The sequence below is a fragment of the Astatotilapia calliptera genome, chromosome 7, assembly GCF_900246225.1.
Source record: "Astatotilapia calliptera chromosome 7, fAstCal1.2, whole genome shotgun sequence".
NCBI lineage: Eukaryota > Metazoa > Chordata > Actinopteri > Cichliformes > Cichlidae > Astatotilapia > Astatotilapia calliptera.
In genome coordinates, this window is record NC_039308.1 from 10,152,622 (window position 1) to 10,166,845 (window position 14,224).

Sequence of the window (14,224 nt, forward strand, 5' to 3'; positions counted from 1 at the left end):
AACGCTGGGTCAAAAGGACCCAGGATCATGACAGTACCCCCACCCCCCCCCTCAAAGGCTGGCCCCAGACAGCCCAACAAGAAACAAAACAGCCAGAAAAAAAAACAGAAAACAACCCGACCAGGGCGGGCGGCGGGGGCCCAGGAAGGAGGGCCCGAAGCAAAACAAAACCGGAGCACCAGAAGGCAAAAAGACAAAAACAAAAAACGAGTCCAAAACCAAAAGAAACGAAGCACACCAGAACACAGGAAAAAACAGAGTTCAAAACAGAAGAGCTCAGGGGGCCGACAGCACAGGAGTCCAAAACAGTTCAGGGGGCCGGCTGGGGGGCCGACAGCACAGGAGTCCAAAACAGTTCGGGGGGCCGACCGTGCGGACGGCAACGGCGGCGACGTGGACACAGTTCGGGGGGGCGGCCGTGCGGAAGGCAACGGTGGCCACTCAGGTGACGGCGGTCCGGGGGCCGGCCGTGCGGAAGGCAACGGCGGCCACTCAGGCGACGGCGACCCGGACCAGGCGAGGCTGCAGAGGCCGGACCGGGCGAAGCACAGGTAGAGGCCGGACCGGGTGAGGCTGAAGACACGGACGAAGCTGGACCAGACGAGGATGACGAAGCTGCAGCAGGAGGCTGGACAGGCTCCTCGGACCCTCCAGCGGAGACAGGAGGCTGAACGGGCCCCTCGGACCCTCCAGCCGACGAGGCATGAGGCTGGCGTGGTTCTCCGGAACCACCAGCTGACGAGGAAGGCTGCTGGACGGGCTCCTTGGGCCCTCCAGCTGACGTGGCATGAGGCTGGCGTGGTTCTCCGGAACCACCAGCTGACGAGGAAGGCTGCTGGACGGGCACCTTGGGCCCCCCAGCTGAAACAGGAGACAAAGGCCGGAGCGGTCCCTTGGACCCTCCAGCGGAGACACGAGACGAAGGCCGGAGCGGTCCCTCGGACCCTCCAGCAGAAGTCATCACTAAGCCAGCAGTCATGGAGTCCTCTGGCTAACACGAAGGCAACTGGCAATGCACTGAGCACGGGCTCTGCACAGGCAATGCTGATATGGCGCAGTTCTCATGTAGCTGCTTAGACTTCAGGGGTCCAGAATCAGCTGGGGACTGAGACCTAGCCTCTGGGGAGGCCCTGGAGCGGCAAACTGTGCCAATGGCGGCTGAACCATGAAAAGCACCTTGAGGTGAAATTAAACTTTCTCCCTGCACGGAGTGAATGAGCGAAGCCGATGATACTGGAGCCAGAGCTACGGGTAGCGGGGGCACTGGAGCTACTGGGGCCTGCGCTACAGGGGGCACTGGAGCTACTGGGGCCTGCGCTACAGGGGGCACTGGAGCTACTGGGGCCTGCGCTACAGGTGGCACTGGAAACTGAACTGAGGGTGGCACTGGAAACTGAGCTGAGCGAGGCTGCGGGGGAGCTAACTGAGCTGAGCGAGGCTGCGGGGGAGCTAACTGAGCTGAGAGAGGCTGCGGGGGAGCTAACTGAGCTGAGAGAGGCTGCGGGGGAGCTAACTGAGCTGCCGGTAGCTGCACAGGCGATAAGCAGCTCGCATTGACAGCCGCCACACAAAACACAGCCCCTGAATGAACAGTCACAAAGTCTGGAACCGACACAGAGTCCTCACTCACCACAGCCAGCGAATTAGAAGTCCGAACGTCCGGCTGTGGGGTGGCGCGCCCGCGGCGCGATCGGCGTTTCTTCCCCGCAGATGGCTCCGACGGGCCGGGCAAGACCACATCCGGCGAGTCGGGCAGCGAGGCAGGAGTGGCTGAGAGAAGGTGGGGTGTGAGCCGGAGAAAAGCCTGCATGGTCGGAGGAAGCGAAGTTAGAAGCCATGGCAGGCCGGAAAAGAGCCGTTGTAGCCGACTTTCCACGGTGCGGCGAAGCTCCTCTGGAGGGTTTTCAAGCCACAGCCCGAGGAGAATCTCCACGTTATATGTAACGTCGTCCCGGAGCTCCTCGGACGGATTTACTGCTGCAGGGTCCATGGTGGCTGGTTCGTACTGTCACGGATTGCCGAGACGAGCCGTGTGGGATTGTAGGAAAGGACCAAAAAGGCAGCAGCTCTGGTGCAGGTGAGTGTTTATTTACAGCAGTGGGTACAAACAGCAACGGGGTGTGAACATGAAACCGAAAACCTAAACTGGGTAAACTAACAACACAAACCAGGAATGACGGTGCAGGGAGATCCGGGGAAATACACATGAAGAGACGCAGGGAGACCGAGAGGAAACAACACAGACGAACCAGCGATTACCAAGACAGAAAATACAACTTAAATACACTCAGAGAACACAGGGAGATTACACACACAGGTGGGAGACACAGCTGGGAGTGATTAACATGACGAGACCAGGGAGGCAAACTGAAAACACTCACATAAGACGCAGACCTTCACAATAAAACAGGAACACACAGGGGGGGGAACAGGGTAAACACCAATTAGAGAACAGAACCAAAATCGAAGAGAAAACACAAAACGCTGGGTCAAAAGGACCCAGGATCATGACAAAAACAGAAAACAACCCGACCAGGGCGGGCGGAGGGGGCCCAGGACGGAGGGACAGAGTCCAAAAAAGGCCCAGATGGTCAAGTTCAGGAGGCCGACCATGCGAATGGCAACGGGGCAGGTCCGGATGCCGGCCGCGCAGTAGGCAGTGGCGTGGAAGCAGTTCTGGGGGCCGACCGCGCGGACGGCAACGTGGAAACAAGTCCGGGGGCCGACCGCGCGGGCGGCAACGGCGGCGTGGAAACAAGTCCGGGGGCCGGCCGTGCGGAAGGCAGTGGCGGCGTCCAGGAGGGCGTCCACGGTGGCGGAGATGCCCAACAAGCGGCCTGGCAGATGACCAACGATGTGGAGGTGGTAGTAGGGGACCTGAAGGCTGCGTGGCCCCTGCAGCCCCAGGCGAGGCGGATGGAGACGAGGACGCTGGAGCCGGACCAGACGAGGAGGATGGAGACGAGGACGCTGGAGCCGGACCAGACGAGGAGGATGGAGACGAGGACGCTGGAGCCGGACCAGACGGCGGTGATGAGACTGCAGCTGGTGATGAGACTGCAGCTGGTGATGAGACTGCAGCTGATGGCTGGACGGGCTCCTCGGGCCCCCCAGCTGACGAGGCAGGACGCTGGACGGTAGGGCTGAACGATATATCGCATTTGCGATAATATCGCGACATGATCAAGTGCAATTTTCTAACCGCAAAGGCTGCGATTATACTCTGGACATGTCCAAATTCATGGGCTGCATCCTCCTGAGGCCGCATTTGTAGACCGATTACGTCACAGCGACGCGCCGAAGGCTGTCCAAATTACTACCATATCCCAGAATTCACAGCCAAACTCCAGTTTCCAGCAATGGCGGCCACTACTAAGTTTTAAAATTACTCATACTAATCTTTCTGGGTCACAAAATAAACTTTTAACATATTTTCAGGCGAGAAAGTAGTTGTGTAAACATCAAATATCTGCTTGGTTTATCAAGATATCCCATATTTGCAAAAGTGCTTCGACGTTTTCAGAGGCGTCTGCTACCCACCAGCTCGACAGCTAGCCGGGAGCTCGAGGGTTACTGATGCGGCCGAGAACGGCACAACTCCCGGCACATCATTTTCAGATCACCGCGGAGTTTCGCTGCTCGGGTTAAACGTAATATATAAGTCACTTAGACAACCTAAAAATGTTATTGTTGGGCTTTTTTCAGTGTTTTGTTTGTTCGTGAGTAAATCGGTTTGGCTGAGATTAAAGTTATTAGATTAGATAAAATAAAACTTTATTAATCCCCCGGGTGGGTTCCTCCTTGGTTTTCACACAGCTGACTAAACGTCAAACAGAAAACTTATTAAACAGAAGTATGAGACAGTCGAGAATTTACACCAGTGTCTGGTTATATTTTAGATAGCAAGAAGCAGACGGCCGAGTTTAATAAACTCCACCGAGACAGCGGTGACGCTAATCAGAACTAGACCGTCCAATTTCACGCCTTTAAATTTTAAAGGCGTGTTTGTGTTTATACAATTGCTATTATGTTTGCACTTTATGTGTAATGTTACTGACTGCAGAGATCAGTAAGATGTGTGTATTTTTTTTTAGTTTATTTATTTAATATTATTTTTTAATTGAATGACTGTCTAGTAGTTCACAGATGTCGAAAAACTGAGTGTGGTAAAGCCACTGATTTTTTTTATGTATATTTCTGCAATCTGCACATTGTACTGACTTTCATTTTAATGTTTACACCAGGGTTCCTTGTCAGCACTTTATGCTCAGATGTTTGTAAGCTAAAAATAAACTATTGTGTATGTTCAAATATACTGTTGTGATTGAAGAAGTTAAATAAAAATGTCAGTCATCAATTCATGCATCACCTCATGTCATCATAACAGAGGTCTGTCTTCCAGGAAAGAAAAGTTTAAAATTAATGTAATATAGTATTGGCCATACCATATGATGTGTTGCTTGTCTTTGTTTAATAATACAGAAGACAAAGACCTTAAAAAATAATCGCATATCGCATCGCAATATTGGGGCAAAAAAAAAAAAAAAAAAAAATCGCAATTAGATTATTTTCCATAATCGTTCAGCCCTACTGGACGGGCTCCTCGGGCCCCCCGGCTGACGAGGCAGGACGCTGGACGGGCTCCTCAGACCCCCAGCAAAAACAGTCACAGAACCAGTGGGCACTGGAGCCCCTGGCACACACAGAACAGAACCAGCAGGTGTGGAGACCTCTGGCAGGAACGCAACAGGACCAGCAGGCGCACGGGCCTCTGGCAGGGACAGAACAGGACCAGCAGGCGCACGGGCCTCCGGCAGGGACAGAACAGGACCAGCAGGCGCACGGGCCTCTGGCAAACACATAGCAGCCTGCAGCTGCGCAGAGCATTGACCCTGCTCAGGCAGCGACAGCCGGGTGCAGTCCTCAGCTGGCTTCTTAAACTCCAGGGGTCCAGAGTCTGATGGGGGCTGAAACCCAGCCTCTGGGGAGGCCCTGGAGTGCATCTCAGTCTCAGAACTGGCCAGCCTTTGAGGAATGTTGACATTATCATTAGGTTTGACGCTCTGCTTAGAACAAACGGATGAAACTCAGTTCCTTTTAGATTGATTTGACTGGGCTTGTTGTACCGGAGTAGCAAGTGACACAGGTTGCAGGGCTAGTGGCTGCTGAACAGGAGGCTGAACTGAGGGTGACTGAAACAATGGTTGGGATGACGGCGGTGGTGGAATTGGAGACTGAGCTTGAGGCCGGGCGGCTAACTGAGCTTGAGGCCGGGCGGCTAACTGAGCTTGAGGCCGGGCGGCTAACTGAGCTTGAGGCCGGGCGGCTAACTGAGCATCCGGTTGCAGTTCAAAAGAATAAACAGTCCTGGTATTATCAGAGCTGGTGTTAATTGTCTCTGGGATATATGCCACAGTTTTAGCAGACCCTGGGTTAGCTGACATGGGTTTAACAGGTTCAGAAGAACAACAGCCCTTTGCTTTCGCTGAAGTCTTAAAAATGCCAACCTGGGAGAGATCAGTTATCACGAAGGTAGGTAGGCTTAGCGAATTAGCTCCCACTGACACACCCCGAACAACCCCAGAAGAAAAAGTCTTACAGTTCAGATTGGAGCCGTTATCCTTTTTACTCACCACAGTCAGCCGCTCTGATATCCTGGGGTCCGACTGTGGCGAGGGGCGTCGACGGCGTGAGTGCCGTTTCCCATTTGAAGGCTGGACCGACGGGCCGGGCAAGACACTCTCCGTCGGGTCAGGGAGTGAAGCATGAGTTGCAGAGTGGGTGGTAGCAGGGGGGAGAAGATGAAGCTCGTTCAGAACGAAATTCTGTGTGAGCGGGTGAAGTGAGCTGAGCAACCAGGGGAGACCAGAAACCAAGCGCTGTAGCCGAACAGCTATGCCTTGGCGGAATTCTCTCCCCTCATGCTCGAGCCATAAGTTAATTAATCTGTCCACCGAGTAAATAATGTCCTCCCGGAGCTCCTCGGGCAGGTTGACTGCTGCTGGGTCCATAGTGGCCGGTTCGTACTGTCACGGCTGCCGAGGCGAGCCGTGTGGAATAAATGAGGATCCAAGCGCAGGCAGTCGTAGAGGAGTGAAGGTGATTTATTGAACACAAAAAAATGTGGACAAACAGCAAACGGGGCTCGAACTAAACTAAACTGGGAAACAACTAAACTACAGAGCACAAACCTGAATGAAAACGAGCAGAGGAGGATGACGATGAACAGCAGGGAGAAGCCACGGTGGATACACAGACTGACACTGAGTAATACAGACGAACCGGCAACAGGCAGGAGAACACACAGGGCTTAAATACACACACCAGTAATCAGGGGATGAGAGACAGGAGGGCAACACAGCTGGGAGGAATCTGGGCTGACGGGACAGGGGAAACGTAAACTGATCACACTCACATACGACACGGACCTTCACAATAAAACAGGAAACTCAGATACATGGAACCAGACAAGACATTGAACTAAACAGACAGATTCACAAACAGATGGGGAGACACCATAGACAGACAGGTACAGACGCAGACTTAGAGGCAGATCGAAAATAACACAGAACTTAAACAATCATCATCTAGAAAATGATAACAAACTAAAAGCGCTGGGTCACCGACCCAGGACCATGACAAAAGCAGCAAACTATTTCTCCAGGCTAAATGATGATCCTCTAAATTTGTGACACGCCATTTCCTCTCCAGATTACGAGTCATCTGCTTTAGGGTACGTGTTTGAGAATTATACCACGGAGTCAGGTACTTCTGATTAGAGACCTTAGTTTTCACAGGAGCTACAGTATCCAGAGTCGTACGTAGTGAGGAGGTGAAATTATTAACAAGATAATCGACCTCTGCTGGGGTAGCGTTCAGATAGCTGCTCTGCTCTATGTTGGTACAGGGCATTGAAGATGATAACAGTGGGTGGATTATATTCTTAAACTTAGTTACAGCGCTTTCAGAAAGACATCTACTGTGATAGAGTCTACTCTTCACTGCTGTGTAATCAATTATTGTAAATGTAAATGTTATCAGGAAATGATCAGACAGGAGAGGGTTTTCAGGAAACACTGTTAAATGTTCAGTTTCTATGCCATATGTTAAAACAAGATCTAGAGTGTGATTAAAGTGGTGGGTGGGTTCTTTTACATTTTGAGAGAAACCAATTGAGTCTAATAACAGATTAAATGCCATGTTGAGACTGTCATTTTTAGCATCTACATGGATGTTAAAATCACCCACAATAATTATTATTAATAACAGTATGCAGATTAGTAACACACAGCCTATTGTTACCAATCTACGTTAGTACATTATATTAGATATTAACATCAAAACTAATAAGTAACCTAAACTATAAAATAAGCAATATGGAGTTTAAACAATCACATTTCCACACAGTTTGGGCCAGCCCATGTCCCAGCCCTGAACATGCAACTGCTCCTTCAAAAATGTTAAATTCCTACAAACACATATTTAATAAGGTCAACTCCAAAATAACTGCGCTCAACCATTTCAGCTGACCTTAGACAAGATGCTGCACCTACTCTGGTTCATAGAAATATACCTGCTAAATCCTGTGAATCAGCTGAGTACAGCCAAACAACAACCACCAACACACAGGTAACAGTCCAGAGGTACCTTGATTTATTTATTAGAATAATTTGGTGTTTCTGAGAATAGGACAGACGCACAGATCGATAAGTGCATGTGTGTCTGTTAATTTGTTGTTTCTGTCTTCTGATTTCTTACCCTGTCCTGCTTAGGAGTGTAGGGTCTGTGATGGTGAAAAAAGTCTTGAAGTCTCCATGGTTTTCCATGGTGAAGCTTTGGGTTTTCCTGGTGCCGTAGATCAGTGGACCAAAGTTGTTGTCACATGTAGGTGTGATCTTGTATCTATGGAGAGAACACAAAAAATATCCGCTGCATATTATAAACATAAGTTAGAAAGGTAGCAAGAAATACAATTTGATAAATTCAGTTCTAAATGTGATTATTTTATATTGTTTCTGTAATTCTAAAAATATTATATCAGAGATAACAGTAAGAATCAAGTCTTCACCTAATGAAAGTATACTGGGCTGAAACCTTGATAGTTGTTGCTTACAGTTTCTCCTCCTCTCCCAGTGTTGGATTCAATCACCTACAGAAAACAGGTACAATAAGCTTTGTGCTGGGAGAGGTACAGCCTGTCATCAAGACTTTTGAGGGAAAACACTACTTTAAAGCTCAGTTCCAAACCATAAATTGGTTACCCTTTTGAGTTGAAAGCAGTCGAGTTGCACCTTGCGCCTGAGGATTAAAATAATGTCAGGAAGTGGTGTGTAGCCTTTACCATATCCCTCACTGTTGAGTTGAGGGTGAGACTGCGGGACAACACTGAAGCATTGCAGTACATGTCAGTTTAAATGTGGAGGGAGAAAACTCTAAAGCACAACAAGAGCCCTTGAGAAATAGAAAAAATTACTAAACTTCTTGGCTTCTCCCCTGAAGTGATAGATACGAATGTCCACCAATGGTGTACCATGAGATTTGGAAGTACTGGGATGCAGCTGATATCAACCTGTTTCGAGAACATCCACTTTATTGAGAATGTAAATACACTGAAACAGGACTAAAAGGTTTTTTAGAAAAAGTCATTTTAGAAGTTGAAATCAAAAGATAAAGAAATATTTTGAGATCGGGGGAGCCTTAGAGTCATCTTCACTGCTTCTGTCCTCACAGTTATTTGTTGTACCAGGTGGAAAAGTAGATGAGGTGTTGCAGGCCCTAATTCTGAAGTTAGACTAGAATAGAATAGAATAAACCTTTATTATCCCACGGATGAGAAATTTCGGTGTTACAGAGCTCTTACAGCAAGGGAAAATAAAAATATAAAAGGAAGACACAAGGTGGTCCTATATACATAAGCATCCGAGTTTGTATATACAGGTATATACAGGTAACAATGTACAGAATATGTATAGAAAAATTTTAAAAATTGCACGGTAATACGTATAAAATGTACAGGGATATGTATCAATTCTACAGAGCTATGTATGAAATGTACAGTAAGCAAACAAGCTGGTGAGTAAGATGATCAAAAGAATATTAAGCTGCATTATAGAGTCTGACAGCTGCTGGTAAGAATGACCTGCGGTAGCGCTCCTTCCTGTGCTGTGATTGTAAAAATGTACTGCTGAACTGCTCAGTGCTCGTACAGTCTCATACAGGGGGTGGGAGGTGTTGTCCATGATGGATGTTAGCTTAGACAACATCCTCTTCTCCTCTAAAATGACTTTAAACTGAATTACAGTTTTTTACAGACGCTAGGACACATTTCTCAATACTTAGGTCACTTTTGCAAAACTCCTCACACAGTGAGCACAACAGAAGTCTATGTGGGCCAAACTGAGGATCAGTTATCATTGTTTTGGCACAAAATGCATTCAATGACTACATCTCTCAAATTTCATGAATTATTTTCTCACTCAGACACAACAACTGCCAAAAATCTTTGTACGTACAGGACATTTTGCATATACTTACATACTGTTTTCAAAACTGTTAAACTTATGGCCAAAACAATAACACAATGCAAAACTTAAAAAGACAGCAAAATTCAACAGCAATATTTTATTGAAACATATTTGATGAAAACATGTGGCCTAACCCTGAAGATCGCAGAGATTAGATGCAAATCTTTTGCCTTTTTTTAGCCCCCCTCCCCCCCTTTTTATCTTGGCTTTTTGCTGTTGTTTTTTTGTTCAGAATGCTCTTGTGTGTTTCATGGATATTTTGTTCACTGTAAGCAATACTGTAAAACTTTCTCTGTCCTATCATACCGTGTTTCTACTGTACCTCCTGTGGTAAACAGTAAAGAAACAAAAACTTGTTTGCTTTTTACTGGAATGCTTTTGAATGTGAACATTACTGTACATGTGGACATACAGTTACCAACCAAGACATTTCTGGTGTCAATATGGTGGATTGCATGTTTCGCATGCAAATACCTGTGAAACTGAAACATAAAAGTCTATGCAGTTTTTGTAATGTCAATAATAGCCAGTATTTTGAAACCTGGTGTACTTTGATTGACTGCATGTACCTTGTGAAGTGAAAACAAGTGTTATTCTTTGACAGACTAATTTAAATCTAAAAATGCAGTTTAACCAGCCACAGCTGATTCTCATTGTAGATGAACATCTACACAGGTGTTACTCCTTCAATTTTTCAACTCCTTCAATTCTGGCATGCCAGAAGATTCTTTCCTAGGTGTATTGCCCTAGATGGCATAAGATGTGATGTGGATGAGAACCTGTGGCCAAATGGAGAAGACCGAGTAGAATAGCATTACTATTGTATGTGTATCAGTGGATGGTGTGTATACAAATTCTTGTATTTTGGGATTACTTAGTGCAAAAAAATAAAAATACATAAACAAATATTAACGAATTCTGCATGATGTCTGATTCATTCCAGTAACATACATTGAAATTCTAAACAGAGATGTGTCCTTGTTTTACACAAGAAAACACTGTGTCATGCTATATGTTGTTAGTGTTTTTTAGGTCATTGTTTTGTGGGTGACAAAGTGTGTTTGTTGGCTGTCAACCTTTGCTAGTGTTCTGGAAGAATGAGTTTATTTGAGACCTGAATAAAGTGTTTTGGTAGTTGTAGTGCATTTTGAATGTGAAATGAACTGCTTTGCCAAGCTGAAGGTCAGTTAGGAGAATTGTGTGAAGAGTTTTGCAAAAGTGACCTAAGTATTGTGAAATGTGTCCTAGCGGCTGTAAAAAACTGTAAATGCATTTCATTGCATTTGTTTAAAAGCAGGCTGAATGTGTTCTGACTACAGTTCATGTTGAAATTTAACCTAAGGGCTAGTTTCAGTCTGCATTTACATTTTAAATGTTATTTTTGTATAGAGATGTAAAAGAGTGACTTCACCTACAAAAAAGATGCTAAAACCACCACTTTATTGAGAATATAAACACACTAAAAGAGGACTAAAGAAGTTTTTAAAAACTTCTTTTTTTCTTTTTAAGTACATTTATAGTCGTTTCCTGCTTTTTGTTGTATCAGGTGGAAAAGTAGATGAGGTGTTGCAGGCCCTGATTCTGAAGTTTCTCCAACGACTGGACCTGGTAGCAGGTAGATAAATCTAAAATCTTTTCCTGTGGTATCCTACCTTACTGTAGAAATATTTTTAATTATTTAAGGATGGGAATCCCCTTGAAATTTACACCTTTCTCTTTAAGTACATTTATAGTCTCTTCCTAAACCAGTTAAACCAGTTAAAGACATTCTTATTAATTTGTCCATCACAACCTACTTCTTTAACTTCCAGCTTGCCAGGATTCTTCTGAGCATACTCCACAGCAGCAGAGTCAAATAGTTGTCTGGCAGTCAGGCTAGCGGTGAAGTGCCATTTAGCAGCACATCTGCAGCCACAGCATCAACACTAAGGCACACTGCTCCATACTGGCGTGCCAAGGCAGCTGATGTGCTGCTCTTATCTAAGAAAAAAGAGAAAAACGCCCTTAATACCATGCTAAATATGGCAGCTGGTTACTTTTTTTTTTTTTTTTTTTTACACTCTGTCTTCATTTAACTATTTAAATTAGGAGGAATCTGTGTTTTTTTAACCTGTCACTGGGGCTCCATATATAATCAGAGCAATGCTTCTGCAGCTACATGCAGCTAAACCATCAGGTGACACATCAACACCCATGTGGCAGACAATTGTCAGTTCTCAAACAACTGAATTCAAATTTCACTGTTGCTTTTACAAAAAAATAGTTTGCAAAGATAATTTATTTAGAGTTAAAAGCTTAAGATAAAGAAGAGCTTTTTAGGTTTTTGAAAACATTTTAATAGCTGTAGGTGTAATGTATAGGTGTAGACTGCATTGTAGGTGGCTAATAGTTGGACTCAGAACCACATCCAAGGTAACATTTCCATTATGGGTTAAATACCAGATTTACACATCAGCGTTTAGCTCTAAAGGTCAAACATCTTACTCCAGGCTATGGTGACCTGGGTGGATGAGAACTTACATAGATGTAAAATGTTGCACTTATGCATCAAATGCAGGATCTGCATGAAATGAGAAATACTTTATTTGATTATTAATCCAGTAAAATGAACATATACAGGAAAACTGAATGCAGAAAACAAGATGAGATGCATTTTAAAAAACAACATTATGTGACTATGTAATGTAATTTACAATCCAACTCTAACTGGTAACACTGAGTTAAATGCTGGAAGTCCTGACAAACTGTAAAGGGATATTAGTAAACACTGCAATGTCATGCATTCCAATTAAAGACACTGCAGCATAACAATAAATAATTCAATTTGGAAAAGCTGTGAGGGATTAACTGATTGACCGAAGAAAACAATGCCTGTCTCCCTCCCTCTCTTTTTAACCAAGCAGTAATTTATCAATAAAAGGACACCACACACTCATTACAAATATATGTATTTGACATTACTACCTCACTTGGGGCCTTGCCTTTTTAAAAATATACGATACATTGTAAGGTAAACTTGCAACACTATTTCTGAAACTGAAGACTTACCTCTTCTTCCTGGAGGTACTGTGTGTGAACTCCAGGGAGTAAAACTCAGTGGGGAAAGAACAGGGGTTTCTGGCGGTAACCTCAGGTTCAACCTCAGTGCTGGCAGGGAGGCAAGGTCTGAGCTCCAGCACCGATGGCCAGAACTCGAGATGTGGAGCCTCACCGTGAACCTGACCCGTGAGGAACACATGCTGGGTGCTCTCAGCCATGCGCACCACTACATAAGCACACTGAAAGAGATGTACATGAAGGTCAGCATCCCCGTCTTTATTTTGCTATATATCACCCACATGTTACTACTCACAGTACTCTACTTTTCCCTGATATTAAAATAACTTATTTCCACAATGCTGCATTCGATTATAATGCCGTGCACATATTTTATTGTTCACTTATACTTCCCTATTTTTCTTACCGTGTGGAATGTGGATTAAGTTTTTATTTTATCCATAAACGAGCTAAAGTCATACCTTTTTAAAAGCCTGAAACTTCTCAGCAATGCTCCAGTTGGCAAGGCACAGACTCATGGTTCAGTAGCTGTATTGTTCTCATCTGATGCGTTACAAAAGGAATCTTTCCTTTTGCACCAACACTCATAATAGCTTATGATAGCAAATTAATACAAGCCACATCTGGCTGTCAATTAAAAAGATTTTCTCAAGTATCAAATGTACAGGTCTGATAAGAAGTACATAGAAAAAATTCACGTATTCACTTGATTTTACAGTTAACAACAAGATAGCACCACGGTGACCCAGTATACTCAATTCAATTTTTCAGTTCAATTCAATACAATTCAGTTTTATTTATAAAGCATCAAATCACAACAACAGTTGCCTAAAGGAACTTTATATTGTAAGGTAGACCTTACAATAATACATACATAGAAAAAAATCCAACAATCATACGACCCCCTTTGAGCAAGCACGTTGGGGACAGTGGGAAGGAAAACCTCCCTTTTAACAGGAAGAAACCTCTAGCAGAAGCTAGAGCATATTATACCATTGCCGCTTTTTATCGCCCTTTGTACTCTGACACATGCCACACTGCAGTGTCAAACTGAACTGTATCCCTGGAAACAGTGACATCTGGCATGGTTACCATGGCATACAGTCGTATCTGTACCATTGGGCCATCTGCAACCTGTATCGACAAAGATGAGATTAATAACACAGACCCAAAACTGTTTATAGACACTGAATGAAAAGACACAATAAATGTATTTCTAGCCGTATACAAGCTTGTCTATTCTTGTGGATACCTGGATTGGGAGGACACTCAGCTTGGCTCCTTGAGGGTCTAACTAAACTGTGAAAGTCTGTGTCTCACTACAAGGCAGATTCTTCACACTTTTAAAATTGGTTGTGAAACCTGTGATAAACCAGTAAGAGTCATAAATCATTTGATATCAGAAATCCAGTTTTGTTTGCTTTCATCAGCTCTAATAATTTTACAGCTGTTGAATGGTGGAAATGCCAACAAATTATTTAAGCTTTGTTTCATCTGTAAACTTGTCTACTATTGGTTTGTTTTTCTTTGACATTAAGACTTCTAACTGTAATATCTAAACATTTTTATTTTTATTTTTTGAAAGTCTAATGTAATACTTTCTATTTCCACACAGGACTGCCTACTTTCTGTTTTTTGTATAT

General features: G+C 44.7%; 1 protein-coding gene across 1 annotated transcript in view; it reads right to left on the minus strand.

The window, feature by feature from the left end:
- Window positions 1-14,224, minus strand: part of LOC113027274 (hydrocephalus-inducing protein) — a 75,905-nt gene that overhangs the window by 17,181 nt on the left and 44,500 nt on the right. Inside the window, 11 exon segments of the mRNA XM_075410379.1 lie at window positions 783-861; window positions 1,631-1,770; window positions 1,870-2,005; window positions 2,611-2,676; window positions 2,850-3,045; window positions 7,759-7,902; window positions 12,573-12,802; window positions 13,043-13,081; window positions 13,083-13,145; window positions 13,623-13,715; window positions 13,834-13,943. Of these exon segments, the coding sequence (XP_075266494.1) occupies window positions 783-861; window positions 1,631-1,770; window positions 1,870-2,005; window positions 2,611-2,676; window positions 2,850-3,045; window positions 7,759-7,902; window positions 12,573-12,802; window positions 13,043-13,081; window positions 13,083-13,145; window positions 13,623-13,715; window positions 13,834-13,943 (1,296 nt within the window).